Source organism: Jatropha curcas, chromosome 1 (assembly GCF_041381405.1).
Source record: "Jatropha curcas cultivar XTBG-Jc1 chromosome 1, XTBG_Jcur_1.0, whole genome shotgun sequence".
NCBI classification, from domain to species: domain Eukaryota; kingdom Viridiplantae; phylum Streptophyta; class Magnoliopsida; order Malpighiales; family Euphorbiaceae; genus Jatropha; species Jatropha curcas.
Window position 1 is genome coordinate 33,625,473 of NC_143151.1, and position 27,557 is coordinate 33,653,029.

The following is a 27,557-nucleotide window of genomic DNA, read 5'->3' on the forward strand; positions in this document are numbered from 1 at the left end:
TAAAAAGAAACACATTTGTCCAAAAAGATACTTTGTTTTAATAAAAAAAAAATATTTTCCATCAAATTTATCTATAAATGGGCCTAATTGGGTCTGGACATGTAACCCCCTTGCCCTAATTTTCCTCGCGCAAATATCATACGTCAAAATCTTTTTTCTGCGCCTAATTTGCCCTTCTCTCCCTTTTCCCGCCTTTCTCCTCTCTGTTCGAGGTAAAATTTTATTTTTGTTTCGCAACAAAATCATCAAAATAACCCAACCAATTATAAAAGAAGAACCACACTCTCTCCACAATTTACTACTAACAATGCCAATTATCCAAAGCATTCGATTCCTAAAGGCCTTCATCTGTTATAGTATTTAATTTTCTGCCTTTGATGATAGAAATATAAATATCATATACTGATTCTGATTCTGTGTTTCTGCTCGCTGATTTTTTCGGTGTCCGGCCTCAAATGGTTATTCGCACTATCTTCTTCTTCTTCTTCCTTCTGGTCTCCATGCCTTTCCCTGTCAGGTAAACATATGACTTAGGGTTTATTTTTTTGTTTGTTTTTCGATTACATTCCGTCGATTGGAAGTGCTATGAACTTTTCAAGCAATGATTTAATTTTTTTTTTTTTTTGTACTCTTTTGTATCAATATCTTGCAATTTCAAAATATGGTTTCGTGAATGATTTAATCGAGAAGTGCTTGCTGAAACTTCATATTTAGGATAATTTGATGGTTTAGACGTAAAAGATGTTGCAAGGAAGTTGTAGATATCGAATAACTGCAATTCTATCCTAGAAGATCTTTTTATTTCAATTAGTTTGTCTGATCTACAATATTAAGTTCTTTATGGAATTTAGGTCTTCAAGCGACGGAAGTACAGAAGAGAAGACATTAGCTATAATAAAGCCGGATGGATTGTTAGGCAACTACACTGAAAGGATAAAAAATGTTATTATGGACTCTGGTTTCAGCATCCTAAGGGAAACGATCACGCAACTTGATGAAGAACGTGCTTCGACGTTTTATGCTGAGCACTCTTCAAAAAGCTTCTTTTCAAGTCTTATCAAATACATGACGAGGTATCTTCAATTCTAAGTTACTTTTCTTTTGGAGTAATTCAATTCAATTTGAACTTACACTATTGGCCTTTAACTTAATTTCCATACTTGCTCAATCTTTTATTAGTTCCAAATTAGGTTATGCAACATTGCTTTTAACAAACAGGAGAAGCAAAGGCTACAGCAAACTTTAACATTCCTCATTACCTCATTCTTGTCGTCAACTTTATGAGAAATTTCTACATGCTTACCCAAAGCAGAATCATGTTGTCATAGTCGCTTATGTTGGTCGATTAATTGTGCCTTTCTGGTGATTCCAAATTTACATGTCGATTAATGTTGTTCCTTTTCCCTTTGTTGTCCTCCAAGGAGAAGTCCATATTAGGATCCTTACATGAAGAATAGTTAGCCTTCATCTTTGCAGCTTCAGTATATATGATAGTTAAATCATGCACTTCCATTTAAAATAGTCATACGACCACAGTAATGAGGATTCATTAGGGTTGCTACATTGTTCTTATCATATTAAGGTTTGCTTGCATTTCAATTATGTGTTAGTTTTCTGGTTTGGCATCTATAAAATCATTGACTTATCATGTAATATAAGTTGATATACATTGTTTTTCTCAGTGGTCCAGTGCTAGTTATTGTATTGCAGAAGAAAAATGCAGTTGCTGATTGGCGTACTGTAATTGGACCAACTGATGCAGTCAAAGCTAAGGTTACTCACCCAAACAGGTTATTTGTATTCTCATTTTCCTTTTTTCTTTTTTCCTTTTGTCTTGCTCTTTCCCTATGAGCTCCTATCTCCAGTCCATCCTATTTTATGCCTTATAATTTGGTTCACGTGCCACTTCATCCTTTTCTTCATTATGTAGCTTTGTTGCTCACTTTTCTCCTCTTGGCTTCTTCTGATATTTTCAGCATAAGAGCAATGTGTGGGCTTGATTTAGAAAAGAATTGTGTTCATGGTTCAGACTCTCTTCAATCAGCTCAAAGGGAAATCTCCTTCTTCTTTGGAGAGATATCATCAGGTCAGTTCCTACCTCTCATCTTTTTCTTTGGATTGGCACTTTGTATTTACACCTTCACAGCTGTTCTAAGACAATAAGGCTTTGTCTTTGTTCCTATATCATGAATTTACAGACATATCATTTTTACTACTAGGCATGGATTACTAAATCATGATAATATGTCGATATCTGATGTGAATAGATAAAATGACCATTTGAGTCTGTATAATGCATCTATATCATCATACTATTTAGGCATTCAATGAAACATCAGACTTATTTGGTGTCAATTTTGGCCTATTCTTATGGAGCGTGTATTGATGGGGCCTAGATTTGTGCTCAGCAGTTGCACCATACTCCTGCACATTATCAATAGTGGCAAAGCCACAAATCACTTTAAATGGTTCCATTCATTCTATAATTGCTTGCAAGTATAACAAAAATTACTTGTAAATCAACATTAATAATAAGCTATTATTTTTTGAAGGAAAGAAATATTATTAAGAATGCAAATCATGAACAATAAGAGCTTCAATATGTCTTAATAATAAGCTATCATAATATTAGTAAAATTGGAAAACATATGAAGAATTAAATTTATAGATTAGTTTCGATTTACTACAATAAGGATATGAAATGCCACTAGACAAGTAGTTCAGTGGTTGACTACTTGTTTTTTAGTGTAGGAGGTCAAAGGTTCAAATGTTGATAATCCCCTCTCAATTCTCAGTCCACCGTAAAAAAAGGCTACAGAGCAAAGTGTCCAATTTGTACATTCTTTACTTTAAATTCAAAATATAAAAGAAAATGTCTGAAGTTTGTTATTTTAAAATAATTCTCAGTCCACCTTGTTCCAGTAATACCAACATACAATAATTGCCCCATCAAGTTGAGTGGGCTCATGTTACATTGCTCAAATGGATATCAATCTGCCCCTGATCAAAAGAATATCTTGCTATTATTTTGCAGTGAAATTTAACACTATTCTATTGGGAATTTAGTGCCTTCAGGATATTTGTCTTTGTATATATATTAGCCAAGTCCTAGTAATGACTGTGATTAGTTAATCTTGGTGCTTTTCCATAATTCAGTGAGTAACCTCATATGCTAGTAATATAGTTAAAAGGTTGTCATATAATTTGAATCCATTATTGAATACTAGTCACACATAAGTGAGTAATTGAGTTTTTATGGCACAAAAAGTGTATTCTGTTCTCCTAATGATTTACTCAACTAGTCACTCCAGATAAATTGACTCTGTATTTTACTGTAGATATGGTATTTTCCTTTCATTTCATTGGTAGATACCTCCGCAATGTTGTTCGTTTACTTGAAAATTAACAAAACAAATGTTTTATTTTGAAGCTCAAAATGTGGATCCTAGTGACATGATTTGCTAGATTTTAGTCCTTATTCAAAATCTGCTGTAACCATTAGAACAGAAATGAAATCTTACCCTCGTGCATAAAAAAAATTGATTATTTTCTTTGATTACAATTATATATATGACTATCAGTAAATAATGTGAAGAATTCTTCATCATTTTGCTAAAACATGTGAAAATAAAACATATTTGGTTGAAGATTCCTAGGAAACAAATGAGTATGTAACTCTAGAGTCATGGTTGATTGCTAGTTGAAGTACCAAGTGTACACTAAGAAGAGCCACTGTAATCATGCTTACTATAATTTTTTTTTATGAAATAGACTTTTCTGATAAAGTATCGCTTTTACTTTTGCTGTTTATCATAATATCTTCCATAGGTGAATTAGTTGGAATGCATGATGAACTATGAAGGGTGAGTACTCAGAGCAGAATTACACATTATTACATCTCTATGATTGCCACAAATCTTTCAGAAATGAAACACTGGCAAGTAATTCATATATTTAGGCCATATGCTGTATAATAGACTTAAATTTCAGTGTCACTTTTAATTTCTATCATACTTCCTTTTCTCTTATTTGTTTCTTTTAACTGTCTTAGTTTGATTCTTCATTTTGCTACAAAATAATAAAATGATGCCAGAATTACTTGTTATTTAATGGTCTCACACAGGCATACCAAAAATAGAAATTGTGCTATGTGCTTTCCTTGTGATGGCTCTATTTTTTTGTCATTCTGTTTGCCGAGCATGACCATGTACCCTAAAGAGGATGGGAACTTTACCCCATAAAGTGATATAGCTACTGGAAAACTTGATTGTGGCTACTGGAAAAGTTTTAAAATTTTTGGAACCCCATAAAGTGATATAGCCTTGTGCTGAGTTTTAGGTTTAGGCTGATGGGTCTTTATGATGATAAGTCAGTTGATTTTAGGCCTTGTCAGACAGTTTTTGTGTGTCCATAAGAATCTTTGAATAATAGATATACTTGAAATGACCCTGTCGAGCCAAGTCGTCATATGAAGTGGTTTTAGTTTCTTAAACATTGCACCAGTGCTCAGACTGTTAAAATAGTTCTAAGTTTCTAGTTTCAAGTCAGCCAAAAAATTGAAAATGTGGATGAAATGGGTTGCTTACAATTGCAATTCCATTAAAAAAGGAAGTCTTTTCTTATTATTTGTGAGTCACACACACAGGTGCAAAGAACTTGTGCAAGAGCACAGTTAAGAATCAGTAGAGGTGAGCAATTCTCGGTTTCTAACTGAGAACTGAACTAAACTGACTCATTTTGGTCGGATTTAGATAGTTTTAGAAATTTAGTTATCGATCGGTTTGAATATATAAAAACTCATTTTGATTGGTTTGGATCGATTACTATACCATTCAGTTCTGGATTCGGATACCATAAAAATATTTTTTTGGATAGACCGAAACCGAGCTAATTCAGTTTAGATTACCGAATGATCACCCTTAAGAATCAGGTTACCTCGATGGAGTATGATGTTTGCTAAAGATAGGAGCTCTACTGCGGATATTAAGCTGAAGTTCAGAAAGAGCCATTATTGGCACTTAACAGGAATTTTATTTTAGAGTAAAATAAACTTTATTTTTGTAGGGGACATAGAAACCTGCATTGTAGTGGGAAAAGCTTTCAGTATTTGAACTAAGCATAATTAGAGACATGAACAAATGCATGCGGTAGTGGAAAACAACTTGCAACCCCAAAACTCTCGCTGTTATTTTTATCCATGCATTCAAATTCTGCACACTATTTGGCATTGAACAGCCAAATACCCTCGTCCTAAGACATTAGGATGCACTGCGTTCCAAAAGATAGTACAACTTTGGTAAGCTGTTGCATGCCATGTTGTAGTTTATACCTTGACATCTTCAACTTGCGAGGCATGTCCACTTGAATAAATTAAAATGAAGGGCTATATTAGGCACTATCCAATAAAGAAATATAAATTTTGGAGAATGATTAGCAAATCGTTTAATCTCCAATGTCTTTGAATTTAATTTTAGTTAGCATTTCCATTTTGTTAGAGCTTTCTGTAGCGAAAGTTGGTACATGACCTGAATTGATTTATATGAATGAAGAATATATGATTGATTATCATGTAGAACAATGTTACCAACAATGTCCTAGTTAGCGGCCAGTATTGCAGGGTTGGCATGTTGTATTTGAGAGACAAGGCTACAGAATTTTCAATTCCATGCTAGCAAGATATTATATTTTGATACATGAGGTTTTTCATGGAGGACGAAACATTTGCTTAGTCTTAATGCTAGGTTTAGTTTATTATTAAGTTAAGCCTGAGATCCAATGAAAGCAGAGCTAGGTCAAACAATGATGGCCACCACCCTCTCTGGATGAGAGAGGTCCACATCATACTAGGTCTTAGTTTTGTGGTGGCCGAAGTTTAATAACATTCCAGAATTAGTAAGTCATTGCAAGATTTAGTTGGTTCCTAAACCCTAGACATCTAGTACCTGCTATCAACCCACATGGCTTCCTTCTTTTTCCTTTATCTTGGTGGGAGTGATTCTTGACTCATCTTTTTCATTTCCTTTGCTTTCTTACTTGCATCTCGAGGATTAAAATTTATTAATATTGTTATTTCTTATAATGAAAATTTTTAAGCATTTTAATGACGAATAGGGTGACGGTACATATAATATAAACTACACCTGAATTCAAAGGATATTTTTGAAGCGGGTGTCTAAAGCTTTTGATACTATAAACCAAAGAACATCCTACACATAGCTCATCGTGTTCTACAAAACTTTTTAAACTTTACTTTTAATGTTAGTGATAATCGAGTCCATTGTGTTCTTAAATTTATGCTTAATTTTAGTGATTGCTATAGCAAACTAGATACGTAAAATCATATGAACCTCATAAATACTAAGCAAAAAAAAAGGGGGGGAGGGGTGGTGGTGGAAATTGTACACGAAGACCACCTTGCTTGGAGGCGGACTGTAGGTTCAAGTGGTCCAAATAAAATTCGTGTCTGTCAATCTTTCATAGTTTTGATTATCTAAAACGTATTTTATATCTTACTTTTTTCCATGCTATTAGTAAAAGCCCTTTTTGTTTTCTTTTTTAATATTGAATAGGACAATCCACCTTTTTTATCCTATTAATGGTCCCATTTAATTAAACATGGGTTTTTGCCTAAGATACTATTGATAACTGAATGATCCAATCATGTGCTTTGAATAACCAAGTGGTTTTAAAAATTGTGTCGATTCAAAAATTGGAAATCGAAGAGTATTTCTCAAATGGATGATGGGCTCTTTCAAAAGATTTTCCTGCTTTTGGATTGGTTACATGCCTCATGTTTAGTATTTAGACCAAGCGAAAATACTTTGAGACTGCAAGTGGGGTACTCGTGGAAAAGTCAATCCGACCCCTTTGGGACACGTGTTGATCCGACAGGGGATCATGGGATGTAAAATGTCGCGACACGTAGCCAATTGTAACGACCTAGCACCTAAACACTGAGATAGTAGGGACCCATTTTGTTGGACCAATCATGTGAGAGAGCGGCGTCTAATGGGGCCTTGGATAAAAAACTGATTTCATCGTATGGGGCAAAAAATAATTTTTCTTTATCCTTCTATTTTATTTTCTGCTTTAGGTAAAACATGAATGTTTCTTTCATAATCTAGCTCAAAACTTATATAGTTGATTTCAAGTACTGAGGAAAAAAAAAAAGTTCTAAGTGTTGTCATTGCTCTTGCACTGCAAAGAAAGGGGATGTCTCAAGTATGATGGTACTTCTTCAATGCTCCAAAAAAAAAAAAAAAAAAAAAAGAATGACATCAAGTATTTTCTAATGTTGTTTCCATAATTTTATTATATGTTTTTAATATAAAATTATTAAAGAGGAAGAGAGTTACCTCTGTTGACAACACATGGTTATTTGATAAAGTGACAAGAGTTTCTAAATTTCATGCATGTCCAGTTAAGAGAGATCTTTTGCTCAACAAGTTTTTTTTGTCAAAAGATGGAGTCTTCTCAAAAGTTTCTCCATTAGTGTTTAGCATATAGCGATAAAGAATAAGCACATGACGTTGATCTCTCATTCTCCTGAGAGACAGCCAAATCTCTCTTGGTCGGTACTTGATAGATTTAAGATCTTTTAAACTGTTTTTTTTTTTTTTTTTTTTTTTTTTTTTTTTTTTTTTTTTTGAAAATAATGAATGTCGTGTTAAACAGAAAAATAGCACAATGTAATAAGTAATTAAACCTGATTATAGAGTCTGATACTGGTGATTTACACAAAAAAACTCTTTTCAAAGAAAAAGAAAGAGTATATATATTGAAACTCATAAATACCTACTACAAATAAGTGATGCATGTTCCAATTTTTCACATATGATAATTATCATTATTGAATTATTATATATTTTATTATTAACTACTCATAACATTAAATATAATAAATGGATCAAACCTTTCATCAAAGTGGATCAAAGATGTGATATATATTAATATACCAATAAAAATGTGCCAAATATGATCAATAATCTACGTGGCACACTTTTATTTAGCAAATCATAAACGCAAATAAGATTCAGATGAAAACTCAAAGTGTAATTTCCTTTCTAATATTTAAAAAAGATAAAAGTAAATAATATTTAAAATAAATTATACTGTTAAAGATTAAAGAGTAGAATGGAGTTGTGATCTGATAAAATTTACATCCTTTTTGGTTGGGAATTGGAAAGATAGGTTTATAGCCTTTATTTAAGAAGTCTGGTTGCTGGAGGCTCGCAGGCTTCCCAGTAGCTGTCCAAAGCGCGGGTATGGTTCTCCTTGTGTGTCCTCATTGGCCTATTCTCATTGTTGGCTTAGCTTTTTTAAGTAAGGTCCCTAGGCTAGGCAAACTTCATTTCAATCTTCTCCTCTTTGATAGTCTTCTTTTTGTTTTTTATTTTTTTATTTGTTAAAAGATTCAATAGGCTGGAATAACATTTTCATGTATTAAATTATACTTTAGATACTTGTTTTTACATTTCTAATTACGAAGTAGTAATAAATTTTTTGCTCTCGTCTTTCACTTTTTACCGCTTAAATAATTTTAAAGGTTTTTGATAGATTAAAACAAAATTACACAATATGTAAGCAACTTGCAAGTCATTCCTCGTACTTCCCTTCATTCATTTTATATATATATTATATAAACTATTGTGTATAAATTGATGCAGCAATTGGAGTATTTTTATAACTCAGAATTGGTAGTTTCTTTCATAATTCTTTAACCATTTCTCTCCTGACCCTTACTTGAAATACATAATGCATATAATATATAGTAATATATGTTTTTTTATGGTTAACATATGTGTTTAATTACATAAAGCAAATTAAGGAGAAAAATTAAACTGAATAAATAATAATATATATGCATTATTACATTCGTGACGAACCTGCGATCGTTAGATCACAAATGTACGGAGATTGAACCCAAAAATCTACAATTGTTATTATTATCTTTTACTTTGTACTTTTCTATAGATTGCTTTACCTCAATCGAATGGACACTGTTATTGCCACGAAGCAAAGTTCAGAGGTCGTTCAAGAAGAAAGTCTGTGGTCTTCAAAACCCATGTGTTAAAAAAATATATAATTTACTAATAATTGGACTGGAAAAGCGTAAAGTCACAATATAATTAAAAAATAATTAAAAGGGAATGTCTTTATGCCTTATGGTGAGTGGGATATGTGTGTGTGTGTGGAGGTATATTAGTTGTCTCAGCTTATAGGACCTGATCAGAAAGTGGAGAGGATCAGAGAATCAGAAAGAAAAGGAAAGATAAAAAGGTGATGAAATACCAAATACTACAAATATATATTAATATAAAGGCTGTGTTTGGGAACTTGAACCTATAGAAATCAAAGCTCAAGCTTCCAGTTTCAGCCCATCAAATTCATCAAAATCCCATCTTTTTAATCTTTTGATATTTCCGAAGCTGAACTCTCATTGTCTTTTGAAACAGAGTTTTTGAGTTTTAAGTGCATTTCTGCACAGGTAAAAGCTCTCTCTCGTTTCTTTCAGACCCCAAAAGGCAAAGCAAAGCTCAAAAATGAAGGTGGGTTTGTTTTAGCATGTAAAAGATAGTTTAACGAATTCATGCATATTATATTGTTTCTAATGGAATTTCTTATTTTGTGGCAGCTCTTCAGTTGGATGCACAGTAAGCTTAATGGCAATAAACAAGCTAATGGTAACAAAAAACCAAACACAGCTTCATCTACTCGTAAGCATTTAACATCTTCCATCTCTTTTTGGTTATATTCAGTTTCTGATCGTTTTATAATATCTTAGTTACTGATTTCATGAGCAAAATTCACAAATGAACACGATTTTTTTTTTTATCAGAATTCCAATGTAGATTCTAATTAAATTACTTTTAAAGTTTGTATTGTGATAGGAAAATTTTAAAATAAATCTACATTGAGATTTGAATAAATATATTGAAATTCTTATATCACTTGCATGTATAGTCATATTTCAAAATCCGTATGTAGGTAAGTCAATCAATTATCAAAGTTTAATTTAGTTTCTATTAGACTTCTATTAACAACTCTCATTTTTTAACAGTTGAAATTGAAAAAAGACCCTAAATAAGTTGATGTCTCTATTCATGTGTAGATCATATGAAACAAGATTCAAGAGAGGAATTCAGCGATTGGCCACATGGGTTGCTAGCAATTGGAACTTTTGGCAATAACGAAATAAGTTCATCAGAAAATCTTGAAATTCAAAATGTTCAAGAAAACCAAAATGTTGAAGAAGAAGAAGAAGAAGATCCATCTTCCTCTGAGGATTTACGAGATTTCACACCTGAAGAAATTGGAAAATTACAAAAAGAGTTGACAAAGCTTTTAACAAAAAGACCAACCTCTGATAAAGAAAAGGAAGTTGCTAAAACCCTTCCACTGGATAGATTTCTCAATTGTCCATCAAGCTTGGAAGTTGACAGAAGAATCAGTAATACAGTTACAAGTGATATGGATGATAATGAAGAAGATATTGAGAGGACGATTAGTGTTATACTTGGTAGATGCAAAGATATTTGTGAGAAAAATAAAAAGAAAGCAATTGGAAAGAAATCAATCACTTTTCTTCTCAAGAAGATGTTTGTATGCAGAAGTGGGTTTGCACCACAACCCAGTTTGAGGGATCCTCTTCCAGAATCAAGAATGGAAAAGGTACACAGAAAAATTAGAGCATTTTTTATTACATTTCCTAGCTTTACTTTTTCTTTTTCTGTCCTTTTAGCATTGGTTTATTTTGTTAGTGCATCTAAAATTTAGAATGATGATGGGCAATAGAACACTATAGGGCGTCCTTATATCCTTGAACGATTGCAAATCCATTAATATAATTGATATAATTTTTGTCCACAGCTTTTGAGAACATTGCTTCACAAGAAGATTAACCATCAAAATGCTTCCGGGGCATCATCAATGAAGAAATATCTTGAAGATAATAAACAAATATCAAACAAGGAAAAAGAGAAAGAGAAGGAAGATGAGAGGAGAACTAAAACTTATGATGGGGGTAAATGGGTGAAGACAGATTCTGAATGTAAGTTAACTTTTTCAGTAAGCAGTTTTGTCCTTCTAATCTATAGCTTAATTAGCTTTCTTAACGGGTATCTTGTTTTCCATTGCAGATATCGTTCTAGAGATTTAAGATGGCCTAGACTTATTCTAAGAATTCATATTACAAGGTAAGAGAGTGCTTTTTTTTTTTTTTTTTTTCACACTATGCATAAAAGTTGTTCCATTTGTGACTTGGAACTTGAAAGTCATGGGTTGGAGTTAAGCTGCATACATCAACCCTCCCAATCCATGATTTATAAATCAAATATAGAATAGTTCGTGCACGAAGATCACCCTTTATTTATATCAATAAAGATATATTTCTACACTGAACCCATAATTTGAATATGGTTATATCTTTATTTTCGCTAATTTTATTATTTAATTTTGCAGATTCAACTCGATTTGAGAAGTGAAATGCTTGGGGATTATGATTATACATGCATGCAGCAATAATAACAGCTAAAATATAGTGTGGATCTTGAGGACCACTAAATTAAAGACTTAATGAAGAATGCTCTACACTTTTCTTGTCTGGGCCTTACCTTCTTTTTTTTTCATGGTTGCATCTGATAAGTAGTTTCAGTGCAATACATGTTAAGAAACATACAGTCCAAGGATTTCTCTGTAGTCTGTACTGGCAAAAGCTAGACATTCTCTACATTTTTTGTCCTGTTTAATAACACTTTTTTCTTTTCTAGCTAAGTTTGATCTTTGTAATATATTTTAACATGAATAATATTTTGCTAAGACATTATTACATTACTAGTTCATCAAGGAGGGATTTTATTTTTGTGACTAAATAGAGGGCATGAAAATATTTTTTTCAAATGAATATGCACTAGTGCTACTTTATTTATTAATGATCATCTATTTCGAACTAAAGTGAGGATTTTTGTCTCTAAAAGATATATAGTGAGTGAACTGAATTTTCGGATTAAGATCTAATAATTTCTACTTTCCTTCTATTCCGACTGTGTGGCAAACAAAAGTATGGATTTTCCGAGTTTATTAATTGCATTTATATATGAAAACAAAATAGGAATTGATGAATGAATTTGAAAGGTAAGACCATTTAGAGTGACAATAAGGGAAATTAATGGATGGGGGTAAGAAAAGTAAAATAAGAATATTTAACAAGTAATTGGGCTAGACCCTATATTGCATGTGAAAAAGAACTGTATCCATCATAAAATTGGTTTGTTACCTCCAAGTTTCAGCCTATCTCTAAATTTTTTGTTGGGTCCGAAATCCTAGACCATGGGCTAGATTTTCGACCGACCCCTTGACTTTTGTGGACCATTTCAGTTTTGCACCATGGCTCATGGATCATTATTGTCCAACCTATGTCCAAGAGAGAAAAATTCAATTCCACTGTAAATACTCGAGTCAATGAACTTGCATTTTCAGTTTAATTCAATCCTTGAAATTCTCATTTTTAATCGATTACAGCCTCTTTAACAAAATAATTAATGTTCATTTACTATTAAATCAAGATGAGTTCTTAAATCAAATATGTTTTACATTTACTAATTAGGTATTTTCTAATTGATATTGAAATGTGTTGGTCATGACACGCTGGATAAATTCAAATATTAATATATTACTAATTGAATTTGATTAGTTTGCTATTAGGTTCAGATTCTTAACAATTGAATAATTTGAATTTGATGAAATGGTTGAAAATTAGGAATATGCAACCGAAAATGTTAATTAATAATTAATAAAGATATATATGCATAATCAAGTGATAGAAAATTGACATATTTAATCATGTTGAAGTTGGCAAATAGTAGAGTAAATTTGAATGTTGCCTTCAAAATAATAATAATAATAATAATAATAATAACAGAAAAAATAAATAATATCTAAATTATAGTCAATTTAATACAAAATAATAATTTTTATTGTAAAAAATAGGAATTAAAGTGTTACCGCCTTTACAATTACTTTGTTAAAATTTAGGGATTGATTTTTTAGTGAATTGATAGTCAATAAAGGTTATTTTTTATAAAAGGATTAGAATGTTAATGAAATTATAATATGCGTTTTTAAAAATAAAAATACTTGTGTATTATTAATCTACTATAATAATTTAGAGATAATTTTAATTTTTTTAATAATAATAATAATAATAGCAGCAGCAGCAGGAGTAGAGCCAAACTCGAACAAAAGCAATAACAAAATGGAGCAAGAAGCTACAGCGTCAACAACTTCTCGCATAACCTCCTCATCTCCACCATGCAAAACACCAAACCCTAATTAAATTCTTTTTACTTGCTTTGCCTACCGCATTAATTTTTCTACATTTTCTCTCTCTGCTTCTATCTGCTCTTCTACTCTTTCCTGATCTCTTCCGGTGCGATTGGATCTGAGTGAGTTATTTTACCAATCCCACTTGGTTCCTTCAATCCGGAAGAGAAATTCCCAATTGTTAGTTTTTTGTTTTTAAGATCCGTACAATAATTTTGTTTCTATATTTTTTCCGCTTGTTCTCGTCGATTGAAGAAGTATTTAGGGTTTGTAACCTGAATTTGGAGAATTTTTTGAGCAATTTAGGTGTTCTTGGCGATAAAATCAGTTAGGGGGTTGTGTTTTGACTTTTGATTTCATCGCTAGATTAGGGGTTTGTTCTCTTTTGGTTTAGTATTCTTTGATTGAAGTAGGATTGAGAGTCTGCTGGGGTGATAGAAGGAGGAATTGCGACCAGCCAATGCCATATTTTTTGGATTGGTGTTCGACGAATTTTTCGGTGATTTTTGCAATACCGAAAAAGTTTATAGCTTGAGCTTTTCGATGTCTTGGGCAGGCCCGGAAGATATCTACCTTTCTACTTCTCTTGCTAGCTATCTTGATAGTAAGCTCTTCCTCTCATCTGTATGTTCTTTGGATTGTTAGCTTGTGTTGGATGCTACAACGTTTAAAAGTTTGACAGAAATTGATAGTTTGGTGTTAAGGATTTACAGTTTACTAGTACATGGGTTAAAAGACTGAAAAGAAAAAGGTTTTTAATGGTTCCTTATATTCTTCTATATCCTTGAGAGTTCAGAATCCACTTTCTCCTCCTTTCTATTGTTGGTTTTGTTGCAAGATTGTGCGGTTTTGAAATCACTGTAACTGCATGGTGTTATTTGCATCTTTATTCATTCCAATTGTTTATCTCATCATAGTTATATTGATGAGAGTATTATAGATGATATCCACTCTGCAACATTGCAGTACAAGTTGATGCTTGCTTATTTTTCAGATACCATTTTTATTTTTTAAAAAATATTTTCTCTTTTTAATTGTTTGTGTTGTGCTTTTACTTTTGGTTTCAGAGAAGCTACTTGTGCTTCTGCGGGATGGCCGGAAGCTCCTGGGAATACTTCGTTCTTTTGACCAATTTGGTAAGTGTTTTTCTTTTCCCCTGTCCTTCCATATCAATGGTTTTACATGCTACTAGACTCTTTTAATGCAAAATAAATAAATAATTACATATTTATGGCATGCAGCGAACGCTGTACTTGAGGGTGCATGTGAAAGAGTTATTGTTGGTGATCTCTATTGCGACATTCCTTTAGGTCTATACGTTATTCGAGGCGAGAATGTCGTTTTGATTGGAGAGCTGGTATATATTGATTGGTTGTTTGATTATTAACATGTATTATTTCATTCATGCCTTTTGTTCTCATGAAATTTGCATTTTTCTTATTAGAATTTGGAGAGGGAGGAACTTCCGTCACATATGACTCGTGTTTCAGCTGCTGAAATTAGAAGGGTATGTGGTATTGATGTTTTGTTGCATTACAAACTATTTCTATTGTTAGCGTTGCTGGAAAGACTTTGTGATGCATCATCATATTTAGGTTTGGAATTCTCAATGGTACTATAGTTTCCTGGTATAGAGTCTATCCATTATTATCAGTAATTTTTAGTAATGGCTAGACTTGCAAACAAGGTTGTGGTTTTACATGGTTGTATGGTCCACAAGTTCCGGACACAGCAATTCCGGGTGCACTCAAATATTGTTGTCTGAACATGAGTGTTCTTTTGGCATGATTTACTCGAAAGATAAGCTCCATGCAGAAGGTATATAAACTTCATGCGGTTTGTAGTTAATGGAGTCCAAATGGTATATGCATGTTTAATCTAGGCTGGCATGTGTCTCAAGTTGATGGTTATTTGGAAGAGGTACCCAAAAATATAATTTATGTATCTTGTATTATGCACCATTTTCCTTGGACGCTTATGCTGTTGATTTTTCTTCATTGTATTATGTACGTAATGAGTTCGTTTATGATGGTTTGCAATTTTGGTAAACTTCGACAAGGTGAAAATTGAAGAAAAATTTTGGAAATTTCGTGAATCAGTTGGATAAACTTTACTGTTTAGATGTCAGTACTTTGTAATTTCTTCATGAAGCCTAGGTAATAATACCACATTATTCTTGGAGTAAAACATTCTGTTGTTTTAAATACCTTATATGAACTTTTTTCATTGTGACTTCACAGTTGAAGTTCGTATCAATTTTGTCAAATTACTGCATGATGAGATAAAAAAATTTAGTGTGTTTTAATTGGGTGCCCTTTTATTATTTATTTGAACCCTAAATTTCTGCTACTCCCCAGTTGGAATTGCAAATTTGCAATGAAATAGGATTAGTGTTTTGTTTAATTGTGTTTGTTTTTCAACATTGTCAAGTTGCCTGGCCTTGGAAGGTACAAGCTTCTCTGATAGAGTAACGAACAAGTCCGACTTCCTTTTGAAACACTACTTTCTATTTTAACCCTTTAGTTCCCAGCTGAAATTTTAAAATTTTCATTTGAATTGAATTTTATGGTCTTTTACTACTTCCATTGAGGATTGATTTCTTTTTGGATGGTTGCTTATACTGCTTAGGCATGGTTGTGTTTCATCTTTGCTCTGCCAGTCTCTCTTGCAACTTTTTCTTTATTTCTTTGGAGTCAGGTAATTTTATCTGCTGTGGTGATCACCACGATCAGTGGGTTGTTTCAATACCCAGGGTCTTACTCGATCCAATATGTGTGTCTACATACCATTTCAAAATGAGCTGTTAATATGCTGTTTAATCATTTAATGGTTTTCTGTCAATCCTTTAATTGTGAAAGTTGCCTGTTTGATGATAAGTACCTGATATTATACTACGGGTGCATGGACCGAGTCAATGATGGCAAATTTTCTTTCCTGGATATTGATTCAAATTGCTTTCCTTGGGTTCAGAATATAAAATGGATGCTAAACTTCTTTGTTTTAATAGCTTAAGACTGAGGATATGTTCTCTAACAGAGACGCCTTTAATATGATAAAAAAAATCCTACTTGTACTGTGTAGATCGCCATATTCGGTGAAGAGGTTATATGACAGACCTGCAAATTTAAAAATGGGAGGGCGACTGTTATTGCCGTGTGAAAGAAATGAGTAGCAAATAAATAGATATCCTGTTCTGTGATTTTGAAAAATATGTTGTTAATGGTTTGTGGTCTTCTAGCAGATAAAGATGCATACATACTGGACTTTGACCTTTCTAGACTAACTCTGTTGTGGAGACTTGTTGCATTAACTTCCAGTCTTATAACTTTTGCAGGCACAGAAAGCTGAAAGGGAGGCTACAGATCTAAAAGGCACAATGAGGAAGAGAATGGAGTTCCTTGATTTGGATTAGTGCATCCCTGCAACTAGGCTATATGGTCCGCACATATTTTAGCGGTCAGTTGGTTTAGGGATTTGATGGCCTTCCATTTCCTCTAAAATTTCTGTAACATTTTTCAAAGAAATGTATTTGATAAATTGAATTAGAGCTTGATTCTGTGAAATTTCTATTCAAGTTTAGCTTTTGGCAGATTTATTTGATTTCTAAGCTGTAATGGCTCTGTATGCGCAATCAAGAAAAATTAGAATAGCTGCTTCCACACATTCTTTGTTATGGGGTGATCAAGTTTAGGTTGAGATGAGATGATCTGTCTCTCACTTCAGGCTTTCGAGAAATAATGACCAAATTGAACTAAACAATTTCTATTTGGTACGTCACTATTTGAATCTGCACGTAAATTGTTCAATTTTCATATCAACAGACTTCTAAAACCAATGCGTAAGCTGGGGGCGGTGCTGGGCCAACTTCATTCTATTTTATTATTTTCTTATTTCAAGTTTTATATATATATATATATATATATATATATATATATATATATATATATATATCTATGGATGGATTTTATAACAAGCTAATAACTTAATTAATTAATATGAGATGATGATAATAATAATAATATCTGTTTAATTATAGTTTTTTTTTTTCAATATTTTACTCCTATGTAAGAAAATGGTGTATACCTATATGCAAGTAGATCTGGAATATGAAGAAAGAAAATAAATTAATTTTCCACGAAAACAAACAGACCTCGCACTAAAGCCGACATCTTTCTCCTTGTCCAATACAATTTCACACGCAGAATCCATACTATAGAACTAATCATAACGATACACGTAGTCCTCATCTGCATTGGATCCACAAACTCAAAATATCCAACGGATGTGAGCGTCCACTTTCTCTCAAACACACCAGTTTTACTGGTTCAAGTCTATTACAGTATTATTTCTTCGAATCCAATAGTTACTAATCGACGCAATAGATCGATCCTTAACTATTCAAGTGTAAACTGTCTTTCTGTTGGGTCTTTTCCAGCTTCCAAACAGCAAGATCTCCACAAGCAGATCCAAAACGCTAAAACCCACACTGATACACACTCTCCTTTGATATACCATTTTCAAATAAAATGGTTAGACTCTACAATTCGATATCAGTTCTATCAGTTTTATGTTGTGTTTGGTTCTTCTTGAGCTTTAGCGTTGAAGGCTCAGTTCATGATTATAAAGGAGAAAGATTTGTGGCAAAAGGTAATGCATTTGTCGTTCATGGAGGTAGTGAAGGGATTTACTCTTCTACCGCTGAAAATCTCAACGAAAGCAATCTCACCCCTGCTAATGGCGACTCTTATATACGGTAATTATCGATTTTTGTGTACAGTTCAAATATCTGGTCGACAATGGTGAGATGAGATCTTATGTTTTTGTGGGCAGAAGTTGTTTTTGTCTTTCTTGGTTTGAATGCTTCTGGTTTTCTGTTTGAATTATAGATTATTAATTATTTTGGACATTTACGAAGTAATACAAAGTTTTGGTTTTTCAGTAAGAAGAAAAGCTATTGTGATGTCCAAAGTTACTAATTTGTTTCAGTAATTCAATATGCGCTACCCTGTTTTAGTTCAGATTTGCCAGTTGAAGTTGATAATTCATTTGATGTCAAGTGATTAGTTTTAAGGATCTAAATGAATTTCTTGTGTATATGTCTTCGATTGACGAAGTGATTTACAAGTCCTTCAATTCTACATCTAATTGAGAAAGACAAGCTCATGACATGCTGCAATGTGATTTTGAAACTCGTCATTCAAAGTTAAAATATGAGTTCCCACAACTGCGTGTTTTAAGAGGACAATGTGATTGATTTCCCTATAGGTTCATTTAATCTTAATTCCTTTAATTTCATTTATTGCAAGATTCTGTTTGGCACACTTATGTGTTCAAGCTTTTCTAATTTGACTAATTTTATATGGTTAAATGTTATCAGTTTTGAAAAGATTGTGTTCCGGAGAACTGAGGAATTTGCTAGGTTTAACTCGGGGTTTATCCAAGCTATCATTTTCGAAGTAGAAGATAGAGAGACAATTGGAGGTTCAGCCTACGGTGGTCAAAGAGCTATTTGCTGCACTGCTGATCTTGCTAAATTGGGTGTGTGCTCACAAGGAGAAATCATTCATCGGCCTTCAACAAAGGATCCTAGCTGGCCCCATGTCTTTGGCATTTCATTCAATGCAGATGAGCTAGTTGCCACATTGCCATCGAGATCAATACAGGTCACTAAAACTGGGATGTATAATCTGTATTTTATGCATTGTGATCCCAATCTTAAAGAATTATTTGTAGATGGCAAAACCATATGGAAAAATCCTACTGGCTATTTACCTGGTAGAATGGCACCACTGATGAATTTCTATGGGTTCATGTCCCTTGCTTTTGTTATTCTTGGAGTGTTCTGGTTCTATCAATATGCACGATTTTGGAGAGAAGTTTTTGCACTGTTGAATTGCATAACAGTGGTGATAACACTAGGCATGTTCGAGATGTCTCTCTGGTATTTTGACTATGCTGCATTCAATGAAACTGGAGTTAGGCCAACTGGAATCACTATATGGGCAGTCACTTTTGGCACAGTTAAACGTACGGTGGCCCGCCTCATAATTCTCATGGTCTCAATGGGTTATGGCGTCGTGAGACCTACCCTAGGTGGCCTCACATCAAAGGTGATCATGCTTGGAGCGACATTTTTTTTGGCCTCTGAAGTGCTTGAATTAGTTGAGAATGTTGGTGCTGTCAGTGATCTTTCTGGGAAGGCAAGATTATTTTTGGTTCTTCCTGTGGCAATCTTGGATGCCTTCTTCATTGTTTGGATATTCAAGTCCCTTTCGGCCACTTTAAATAAGCTTCAGGTACTTGGTTTGCCATTCTGAATTTGAGGTGTATTAGTATTAGTACATCTGTTTTCAGCATGCTGTAGGTATAAATGTATAATGCAATTCTTTATTCTTGAATGGTGTCAAGAAATAATTCATGTGCTTAAAATAGCATTTCTGATGCATGACAACAACGCATGTTTTTCTTTTATTTTTCTTTTGTTTGGTATATGGACTCGGTTTGGCATCAAATTAATCAATATAATTGTGCATCTTTTTTATGTTTTTGAACTATTTCTGTTGGGGGCTAATCAGATAGCATGGTTATCTGATAAAAATCTATTATTTAGATCAAGATAGGATTCTGGGATGACTTGAAATGGGCCAGCAGGCGTTGTACTGTCTAAAAAGGAGTACTGTGCTAGTTGCTTGAATCGTGTTTGCCATCTGCTAAATTGAGGTTAATGGATGACTGTACATTTTTCTAATGCTCGATGTTATTCATCTTGATTTTTTGCTTCTTCATTCTGATCCTTCATCTTTTATAGCACATTCTTGATTTTCTGTCCTTTTGTATAGCATGGAACATTAAATGTTTTTGATGACCTTTTGTGATTTACAGAAAATTTGAATCTTTATTTTTGTATTAATGTTATACGGCTTTATATACTATCTGTGGTTTCTTGTTAGGGTGTTAAACAAAATGTAAAAGAAAAAAAAAATAACTTTTTCCTCCTTGTTTAATGTGACAGGCTAGACGGATGATGGTCAAGCTAGATATATACCGGAAATTCACAAATGCTTTGGCAGTAGCAGTTATTGTGTCAGTGGGTTGGATATGCTATGAGGTAATTTTATTTGTGAATCTGTTATTTTGCTGCACATGTTCTTTGTCAATAAATTCTGAGCTGCTAGTACTGCAGCTTTCAGAAATGGATGACAAGGAAAAATTCGTTCTTTTTTTGCAAAATCTTTGGAGCGGACAAGATATGGGTATCAGGACTTAACAGTTGCGATTACACTTAAAAGATGAATTAGTGAGTGGAATGACATTCAACAAAATTTTATGCAGTGACTATTTTTGAGGTTCATAGCTGAGAAAAGAAAAGTTTAGGACAACAGGGTTTGGCTTTATGAATGAGATAATATTGTTACAAATTATATAACTCGCCCCATGTAAATTTTCACTTTCCAGCTTTTATCTAGAGTGGAGCAAAAAAGTGGATTGATCTGGTCATCCTTGTGATGCTTTCTGATCTGCTTCGAACTTTATTTATTAAGCACTTTTCATCAAATTTTTATAATTTTTTTCTTGCAGTTGTATTTCAAGTCAAATGACGTTTACAATGAGCACTGGCAGAATGCTTGGGTCATCCCAGCTTTTTGGCAAGTCCTTTCCTTTTCTCTTCTATGTATAATTTGTGCTCTTTGGGCTCCCTCTCAGAACTCAATGCGGTAAGACCTGGCTACTGTATTAAAGTTGTGTCTTTCTCCTGCTTTTAATTTGGGAGATAATTTCTGTTCTACCCCATAATAATCTTAAACACTTTCTGAAGCATTTAGTAGTTACTTGAGTCCAGCTGCCAGCAGCTTGAGAAGTGCCTGTGGTTATTGTTACGATAATTTTTGCCTTTACAAAAAATTTAATTGTTAGGATGGTAACGAACACTACTTTTAAAGGTCAAAAACTTGCTTCCATTAGTATGAAAATTTGTTAAAATACCGTGCTGCTTGAGTAGAATCCGAACCTCGACTATGAGGAAGTTTATTGTAGTAACAAGTGCGAATTACCTTTGCATTCTCTTTCTTCTTCTTCCTCTTCCCCCTCTTGCACATTTTTGGTTCTGAATTATTTAACTGGGTCCCCATTTTGTTTCAAGTATCAGCTGTTCAAGAACAACAAGCTAGGTCCAGATATCAAATTTCTCCTATTTTAATTGCTAGTTACTGGATCCCTTCTACAGGTATGCTTACTCAGATGACGTGGGCGAAGAGTTCGACAGAGATGACAGTTCTTTGACACTCATTAAACCATCCACTCTGCCTTCAAAGGATATTCGAAATGCACCAGAATCTAGACCGGTACAAACCAACACTGTTGCATCTAAAGGTGATTTGGAAGAAGAAAAAACAGAATAAAGAAAATCCCTAAAAATGTGAGATTTTGAAAGGTTGGCTTAATTATTTGATTTGTGCCATTGTTATTTGCTGTAGTATCCTTGTCATGTTCCTCAATCTACATTGAAAAAATTTTAGGAGTAAGGAAATATCCACTCATAGGAGAGCCCTTTCTGTGTAGTTTTATTTACTTAATTCTTGTTGTTACACTGTAATTGCTAGATTAATTATTTAGCATTGGTCATAAATATTACAGAAAGAATCGATGCATTTGTTTTGTCTTCATTTTAACCCTAATTCAAAATAAATACATGTCATCACCATTAAAAGTTGCTTCCTTGCTTATCTAATCTATAATATTTTATTCCTTATAGCAAAAATCTGTCACTGTCTTTCGGAAACCAGTAATGTTCTTCAGTTCTTGGCCCTTGGCAATGTTATGCAAAAATGAAAATTCCCAATTTTTATCTTTCCCATTTTAATCTCTCTTTTGCTGCGGTTCAACTTGTCAATGGGCCAGAGAAGGAAACCCCCATAGCTATCATTACGTAGGACCAAAGAACTGTGGGCACTCTTAACTTATACAAGATGGATAACAAATTAGCCTAATTAGGTTTTTGTTGCTTGTTCTATATGGACAAGTATGCCATTCTAATTGGAAATTTCTGAAGTATGCCAAAAGATTTAGGCGACTTTGTTATTAAGAGTATTTGGACTTAGAAAGGTCAATTGCTGTATAGAAGAAAAATTGACACTTGATGGCTCCTAAAAAAGATTGGTAATGTCATCTAGCAATGTTTCTTGCAAACTAAGATTAAGGAATAGTACAACTTTTGGGACCCACAAATTGAAATTAAGAGGCCTTATTATCCAAGATAAGTACAGATAATCTTCACTATTTCTAATACCATGTGCGGTATTTTTCTTTTCCTTGTTGAGAAAAATTAGAGTTCAACGCAGCAAGCTTATCTTTGGTGCGCAGGAAATTTTTAAATGGGGGAAATTGCCAAGATTTGAACTTTCTTGCTTTTAAACTGAAATTTTGGCGTGCAAGCTATTAACTTATTAAACTGGAATACTATAATATCCCGCTCAAATAAATATTATTGTAAGCCACAAATTTGCAATTACTCCCTTGTTCTTAATGAAAGAATGGGTATTCCGATCGAGCATTGGTTTGGTTTGAAGCTAAATTTAGGTGATCTAACTTTGTCTGGTTAATCTTTTGCCTGGTATAAATGAACTCAGAACTGCAAAATTCATTTACACATGGTTTATTTAAATTTAATTCTAATCAATTTTTAGGAGGAGAATAAACATTTTCATTTATCCTAATCAAGAAAGGGTAGTTCATTTATACCAAAGGTAAGATGAGAAAGAGTTCGCCTGTAAACAATATAATGATGCTTCCTACAATCTTGTCTTTTTGTATTAATTCCTTTCATTCAGACAACAATTAAATCCCAAAAGTACAGTTAACAGCCATATACATCAAGGTTTCCAAGTTCCTAGTACCAGTAACAGAAATCAGCCTTTGAGTCCATCAGGCGCTGACATGTTCTGAAATAGGAAATATACAAAGACACAATGTACAAGAAAAGTAGAGAAATTGTTCAACGCCCTAATAGCAATTCTATTTTCTCACAACTTTCCAAAACCTATCCATAATTATGATTTTGAATAGAAAAAACACATGGAGGCTCAATTCCAACAATTTGACAAGAAAAAGTTTGAAAAAGGTGCAAGTAATCTGCAATATAGTATTCTCTACCTTTTTTTTTTTTTTTTTTTTAATATTGGAGAACGGAAATTTAAACTGAATCTATTGCCAGGTCGTAATGCATTCACCGCTAAATTATGCTTTGGTGTATAATATTCTACGTTTTAATGAGCTAAATTATGCTTTGGTGTACAATATTCTACGTTTTAATGAGATTGATTTGTTGAGTGATGGTCGAATAATATCATAATCCAAAAATTAATATCTAAATATCTTTTTACTCTTTTTTAAAGAGAGAATATCTCAATCGAGAATGACTTGTTTAGACTCGGTTTTGGCCGGTTTTGGCCTACACATGACCCAGCTCACGAGGAATATAAAGGTATTTCTAACCATTCAATATGGAAAAAAAAAAAAAAAAAAAAAGATAAAGTTGAAATAATGTCAAAAAAATCTCTATTTTCATTGATTTGGTCATGAGTGGGCGTATAGATCGGATTTGCATGAAATTTGATCACGTAGAATCTTTACAAGGTGGAAAGGAGAAAACTTTTTGCAAATCATGAAACTTATTTTTCCTAGTTACTTAGATTTATTATAAACTCTGGGTCTCGACTTGATATGTAATCCACATAAATGGAATGGACCCACACTCTTCTAATCAAACACACAAAAGAATCAAGCCAAACCCTAAAGTTCATCATCAATGTTCAGCATCCATTTTTGAATATGAATTTAACTTGGGTCAGAAATTGAATTGTGAGAAGGAGTTCTGAGGATTGAAAAGAAAAACAAAAATATGCTTCATTATATCAATATCATAGATATTAAGGAAATCACACATGAGAAAAACAATTCCAATATGAACAAATGGAACAAAAATCTAGAATGTGGTAACAAGGCTAATAAAACAAACAAAATGCTTACAGTGCGGAAGCATTCAGGTTTAGAGACCTGGCTATCTTGAGAGCTACACCTGATCTTCCAAAATGAACTTGACTCCTTCCAATCTGCACAAAATTAACCAGTGATGCTTGAAGAATTGGAGAGCAAAGCGCAGCCCTCTTGTGACCAGCATCACATCCACCCAAACACTACACAAAGAATTCAAAGAATGTGTCCTACTTTCGTAAGCTGCCAAAAATCATTCCCATTCCTTCACTGGGATCTCCTCCTCAAGTGCTGAGATACAGCATAACCTTCAAAGAAATCCAACACAGCATTCTCTAAATCCTCAACCGAATACTTCAGGTAGTTCTCTGGATGCCTTCCACTCTCTATATGACTTCTAAACCTCCCAAGAAATGACCGATAAGCTGGGATCAACTTCTCTGATATAGAAATTCGAAGCTCCTCTCTTAATTGATTATCCGGCACCAACCATGTCGCTTGAGTCCTATGAACCTCTTCAAACATAGCATTGAAGGTCTTAAACCTCTCTCTCAAGGCACTCTTCGACACCCCAGAAGAGAAACTGCCACTCACATGCAAACCTTCATCACGCAAACAGTACAATACCCTAACCCAGGTTGCTCTCTGGTAACTAGTGGCTGCCTGCCTGAATTTCCCAGTTAGCTTTCTCAAGTAATCATCTCCAATCATTTCTCTTAATTCAGGTGACCCTTTAATCTTTTGAACTATATAATGCACATTGTTCATCATAAACAAATGTGCTAATGATACATCTTTGTAATGCTTAGACTTGCCTTCCAAATTGAATTGCAAAATCACAATAATCCAAATCAAATGAAGGGCTAATGGGGTTTTCCCTTCTAATTCAGCAAATTCCATATCTGGTGTAGTAGAATCACCAGAATATCTTGAACCAGTTGATGGTTTGGACAAAATAAGCTCAATCAAGGTCTGCTTATAATCCGAAATCAAACTAATATAGTTCATCACATACCTTGTCAACGGATGAATTGTCCCTCCAGGCACTGGAACCAATGAAGGTTCACGCAAAACAGCATTTTCAAATTCAGATAAAATCCCTCTGGCAGCCTCCGCCAATCTTGACAATATCTCTGCAGCTTGAACTCGAATTGAATCGGCTGATTTGGATTCGAAAACCACCTCAATATCAGGCATCAAGTCCATTAAAGCATCATGTAAGTCCAAAATCTTAAACATTTTTTCAGGAGATCTCCTGCTTATACTAATAGCCTCAGCAAAATTAAAAAGCTGAATTGCAGGACCCTTAACAGTCTCCATAAAACAAGCATCATCAACAGAAGTACCAATCCCATCAAAAATCTGCTCACAAAGCCTTTTCTCACTTGCAAACAAAATCCTTATACAAACCTTAGCTGCCCTAATCCACCTTCTTATTTTAGTCTCTAAAGCATCCCATTCAAGTCTTTGTATATCCCCAATACTCAGCTTCTCAATTCCAAGTCTCTTAAAATTAACATCCACCACAGATTTCCGTACACTCCCATACACCTGGATACACTCGCGCAAGTATCCAGCAGAGATCATGCGTTTAGCAATGGCCTCAAGGTCAGCTACTGCTTCTTGGGGAATCAGATCGATCTCTCGAATACTGCTAGTGGATCGATAACTTGTGCTGCTGTTACTAGCATTACTAGCAGATGAATCTGCTCTTTGAATTGGATCTTGCATATCTTCATCACCTACATGATCGTCTTCCTCAAACTCACCCGGTACCGAGGAGTGAACTGAAGAGCTGGGATCGGTGACGGTGAGTGAGTCTAACTCAACCGGAGTGGTGTGTTTAAGAAGTATGTTGCGAAACTCATCTTCCAGTCTGGCCATAGCGATCTGGATGGTGGCGGAGTTGACCTTATCTTCATCATCAGCGATGGAGGTGGTGGACATAGATTTTTGAAGTTCGTCGACGGCTTTTAAGTACCGATCCACTTCATCACGGTCGCTCTCAAATATCATTTTCTCTCTAGCTTCCTCTGACACCGTCGAATCCCACCGTAGAATTATCTTCTGTGCATCTTCACACTCCACCGCATCACCACCGCTAGCGTTACTATTCTCCGGGGGTTCCATGATTAGATGAATACAACTATTGGCTATTGCAAGCTAAAGAATCAAACTTTACTTTTTTTTGGCAGACTCTACCTTTCGAGAAGATGGGGATAGAGATGTTAAAAAAGAATGGATTTTTATTTTAAGAATCTTGAAAAATAGAATTAAGGAAACCCAAAAAGAAAAATGATTGACGTAACAGTAAATTGATTTAAGTGTTTTATGATATTCATTAGAATGAAAAAGCAAGTTTTTTTTTTAATATTAAAAAGTTAATTTGCTAAAAAAAATATTTTTAGAAAAGGCCGAAGAATCTCAAAAGCTGAGGAATTCGGCGGTGATGGTGGTTGTTGTGGTTTAAGGTGGTGCAGTAGTGGTGGTGGCGAGGGAGGAAGTACTTGCTAGAGATAAAAATGGATCCAGACAGTAGATGTTTGTTTTGAGGGGAGGGGAGAGGTTTCAATTCAATGTACAGTCTTCAAACAGTAGCTTTACTTGTGTGGTCATGCAAGGCAGCTACACCCGAAGGGACGGATTGTTGTCTGAATATCATAATACCGTAAAATAAAAGATATAAAAAAAATCAAGGAAAAAAAAAAGAATTTTTTAATTTTTTTGACAATTGGACTTTTTCTAGTTGCCGGTGGAATCTGTTTTAGAATATTCCGATGGAATGGCCTTAATTATCAATTCTTCGCAATTCAAATTAGTTTGGGGCTATTGCTATATTGGGCTCAGTATATGCGTTTTAGTAGTTAACATGTATGAGCAAGCCCATAACTATTTCAAATTTACTAAAATTTGATACAGGAGAGAGATCTTAATAATGTGAAAACTGTATAAATTTAGACTTGTCTGTTTATCCATAGAAAATATGTTTTAAAAAACTTATCTTTTATTATTTGATTATAATATTAAAAATCATAATTTATAAGAACATAAAAATATTTAAAATTATAAAATTTCAACATAAAAAAATGCATAAAAATGATAAATTGTAGAAGGTCGCTAGTAACTTCCAATAATGTCACGGTGCCAGAACGTTGGAGCCTTTGGCACACATGTTACGCGTAGACTTAGCTCATAACCTAGGCTAGCCATGCATATTCGAAGGGTCTTTGCATACTATTTAACTGTAG

The 27,557-nt window shown here is 33.7% G+C and overlaps 5 protein-coding genes across 7 annotated transcripts; 4 read left to right on the forward strand and 1 right to left on the reverse strand.

Moving 5' to 3' along the window:
• Positions 1-100: 100 nt before the first annotated feature.
• Positions 101-4,105, forward strand: LOC105631372 (Nucleoside diphosphate kinase family protein). 2 transcript variants are annotated; one of them, XM_089725956.1, is made up of 5 exons: positions 103-517; positions 852-1,073; positions 1,683-1,790; positions 1,977-2,086; positions 3,829-4,105. In XM_089725956.1, exons 1-5 carry the CDS (start codon positions 456-458, stop codon positions 3,858-3,860), a joined length of 534 nt encoding a protein of 177 aa, XP_089582082.1. In that variant the 5' UTR covers positions 103-455; the 3' UTR covers positions 3,861-4,105. The 2 variants fall into 2 exon arrangements, with proteins under 2 accessions (XP_089582080.1, XP_089582082.1); XM_089725954.1 differs by lacking the exon at positions 3,829-4,105 and having other exon boundaries at positions 101-517; positions 1,977-2,355.
• Positions 2,008-11,829, forward strand: LOC105631371 (protein DEEPER ROOTING 1). 2 transcript variants are annotated; one of them, XM_012213466.4, is made up of 7 exons: positions 2,008-2,086; positions 9,488-9,548; positions 9,635-9,716; positions 10,112-10,671; positions 10,870-11,050; positions 11,139-11,195; positions 11,461-11,829. In XM_012213466.4, exons 2-6 carry the CDS (start codon positions 9,543-9,545, stop codon positions 11,156-11,158), a joined length of 849 nt encoding a protein of 282 aa, XP_012068856.1. In that variant the 5' UTR covers positions 2,008-2,086; positions 9,488-9,542; the 3' UTR covers positions 11,159-11,195; positions 11,461-11,829. The 2 variants fall into 2 exon arrangements, with proteins under 2 accessions (XP_012068856.1, XP_089582078.1); XM_089725952.1 differs by lacking the exon at positions 2,008-2,086 and adding an exon at positions 7,626-9,279 and having other exon boundaries at positions 9,456-9,548.
• A 1,361-nt stretch (positions 11,830-13,190) lies between these two features.
• Positions 13,191-16,920, forward strand: LSM1B (Small nuclear ribonucleoprotein family protein). Its single transcript, XM_012213465.3, has 5 exons — positions 13,191-13,924; positions 14,388-14,456; positions 14,562-14,677; positions 14,765-14,827; positions 16,655-16,920. Exons 1-5 carry the CDS (start codon positions 13,864-13,866, stop codon positions 16,730-16,732), a joined length of 387 nt encoding a protein of 128 aa, XP_012068855.1. The 5' UTR covers positions 13,191-13,863; the 3' UTR covers positions 16,733-16,920.
• Positions 16,921-17,457: 537 nt separating this feature from the next.
• Positions 17,458-21,983, forward strand: LOC105631369 (Lung seven transmembrane receptor family protein). The gene is made up of 5 exons (XM_012213464.4): positions 17,458-18,073; positions 18,698-19,616; positions 20,333-20,428; positions 20,899-21,035; positions 21,545-21,983. Exons 1-5 carry the CDS (start codon positions 17,847-17,849, stop codon positions 21,717-21,719), a joined length of 1,554 nt encoding a protein of 517 aa, XP_012068854.1. The 5' UTR covers positions 17,458-17,846; the 3' UTR covers positions 21,720-21,983.
• Positions 21,984-24,197: 2,214 nt separating this feature from the next.
• Positions 24,198-26,953, reverse strand: LOC105631368 (exocyst complex component EXO70A1). Its single transcript, XM_012213463.3, has one exon. It carries the CDS (start codon positions 26,437-26,439, stop codon positions 24,577-24,579), a length of 1,863 nt encoding a protein of 620 aa, XP_012068853.1. The 5' UTR covers positions 26,440-26,953; the 3' UTR covers positions 24,198-24,576.
• Between the last annotated feature and the right edge of the window lie 604 nt (positions 26,954-27,557).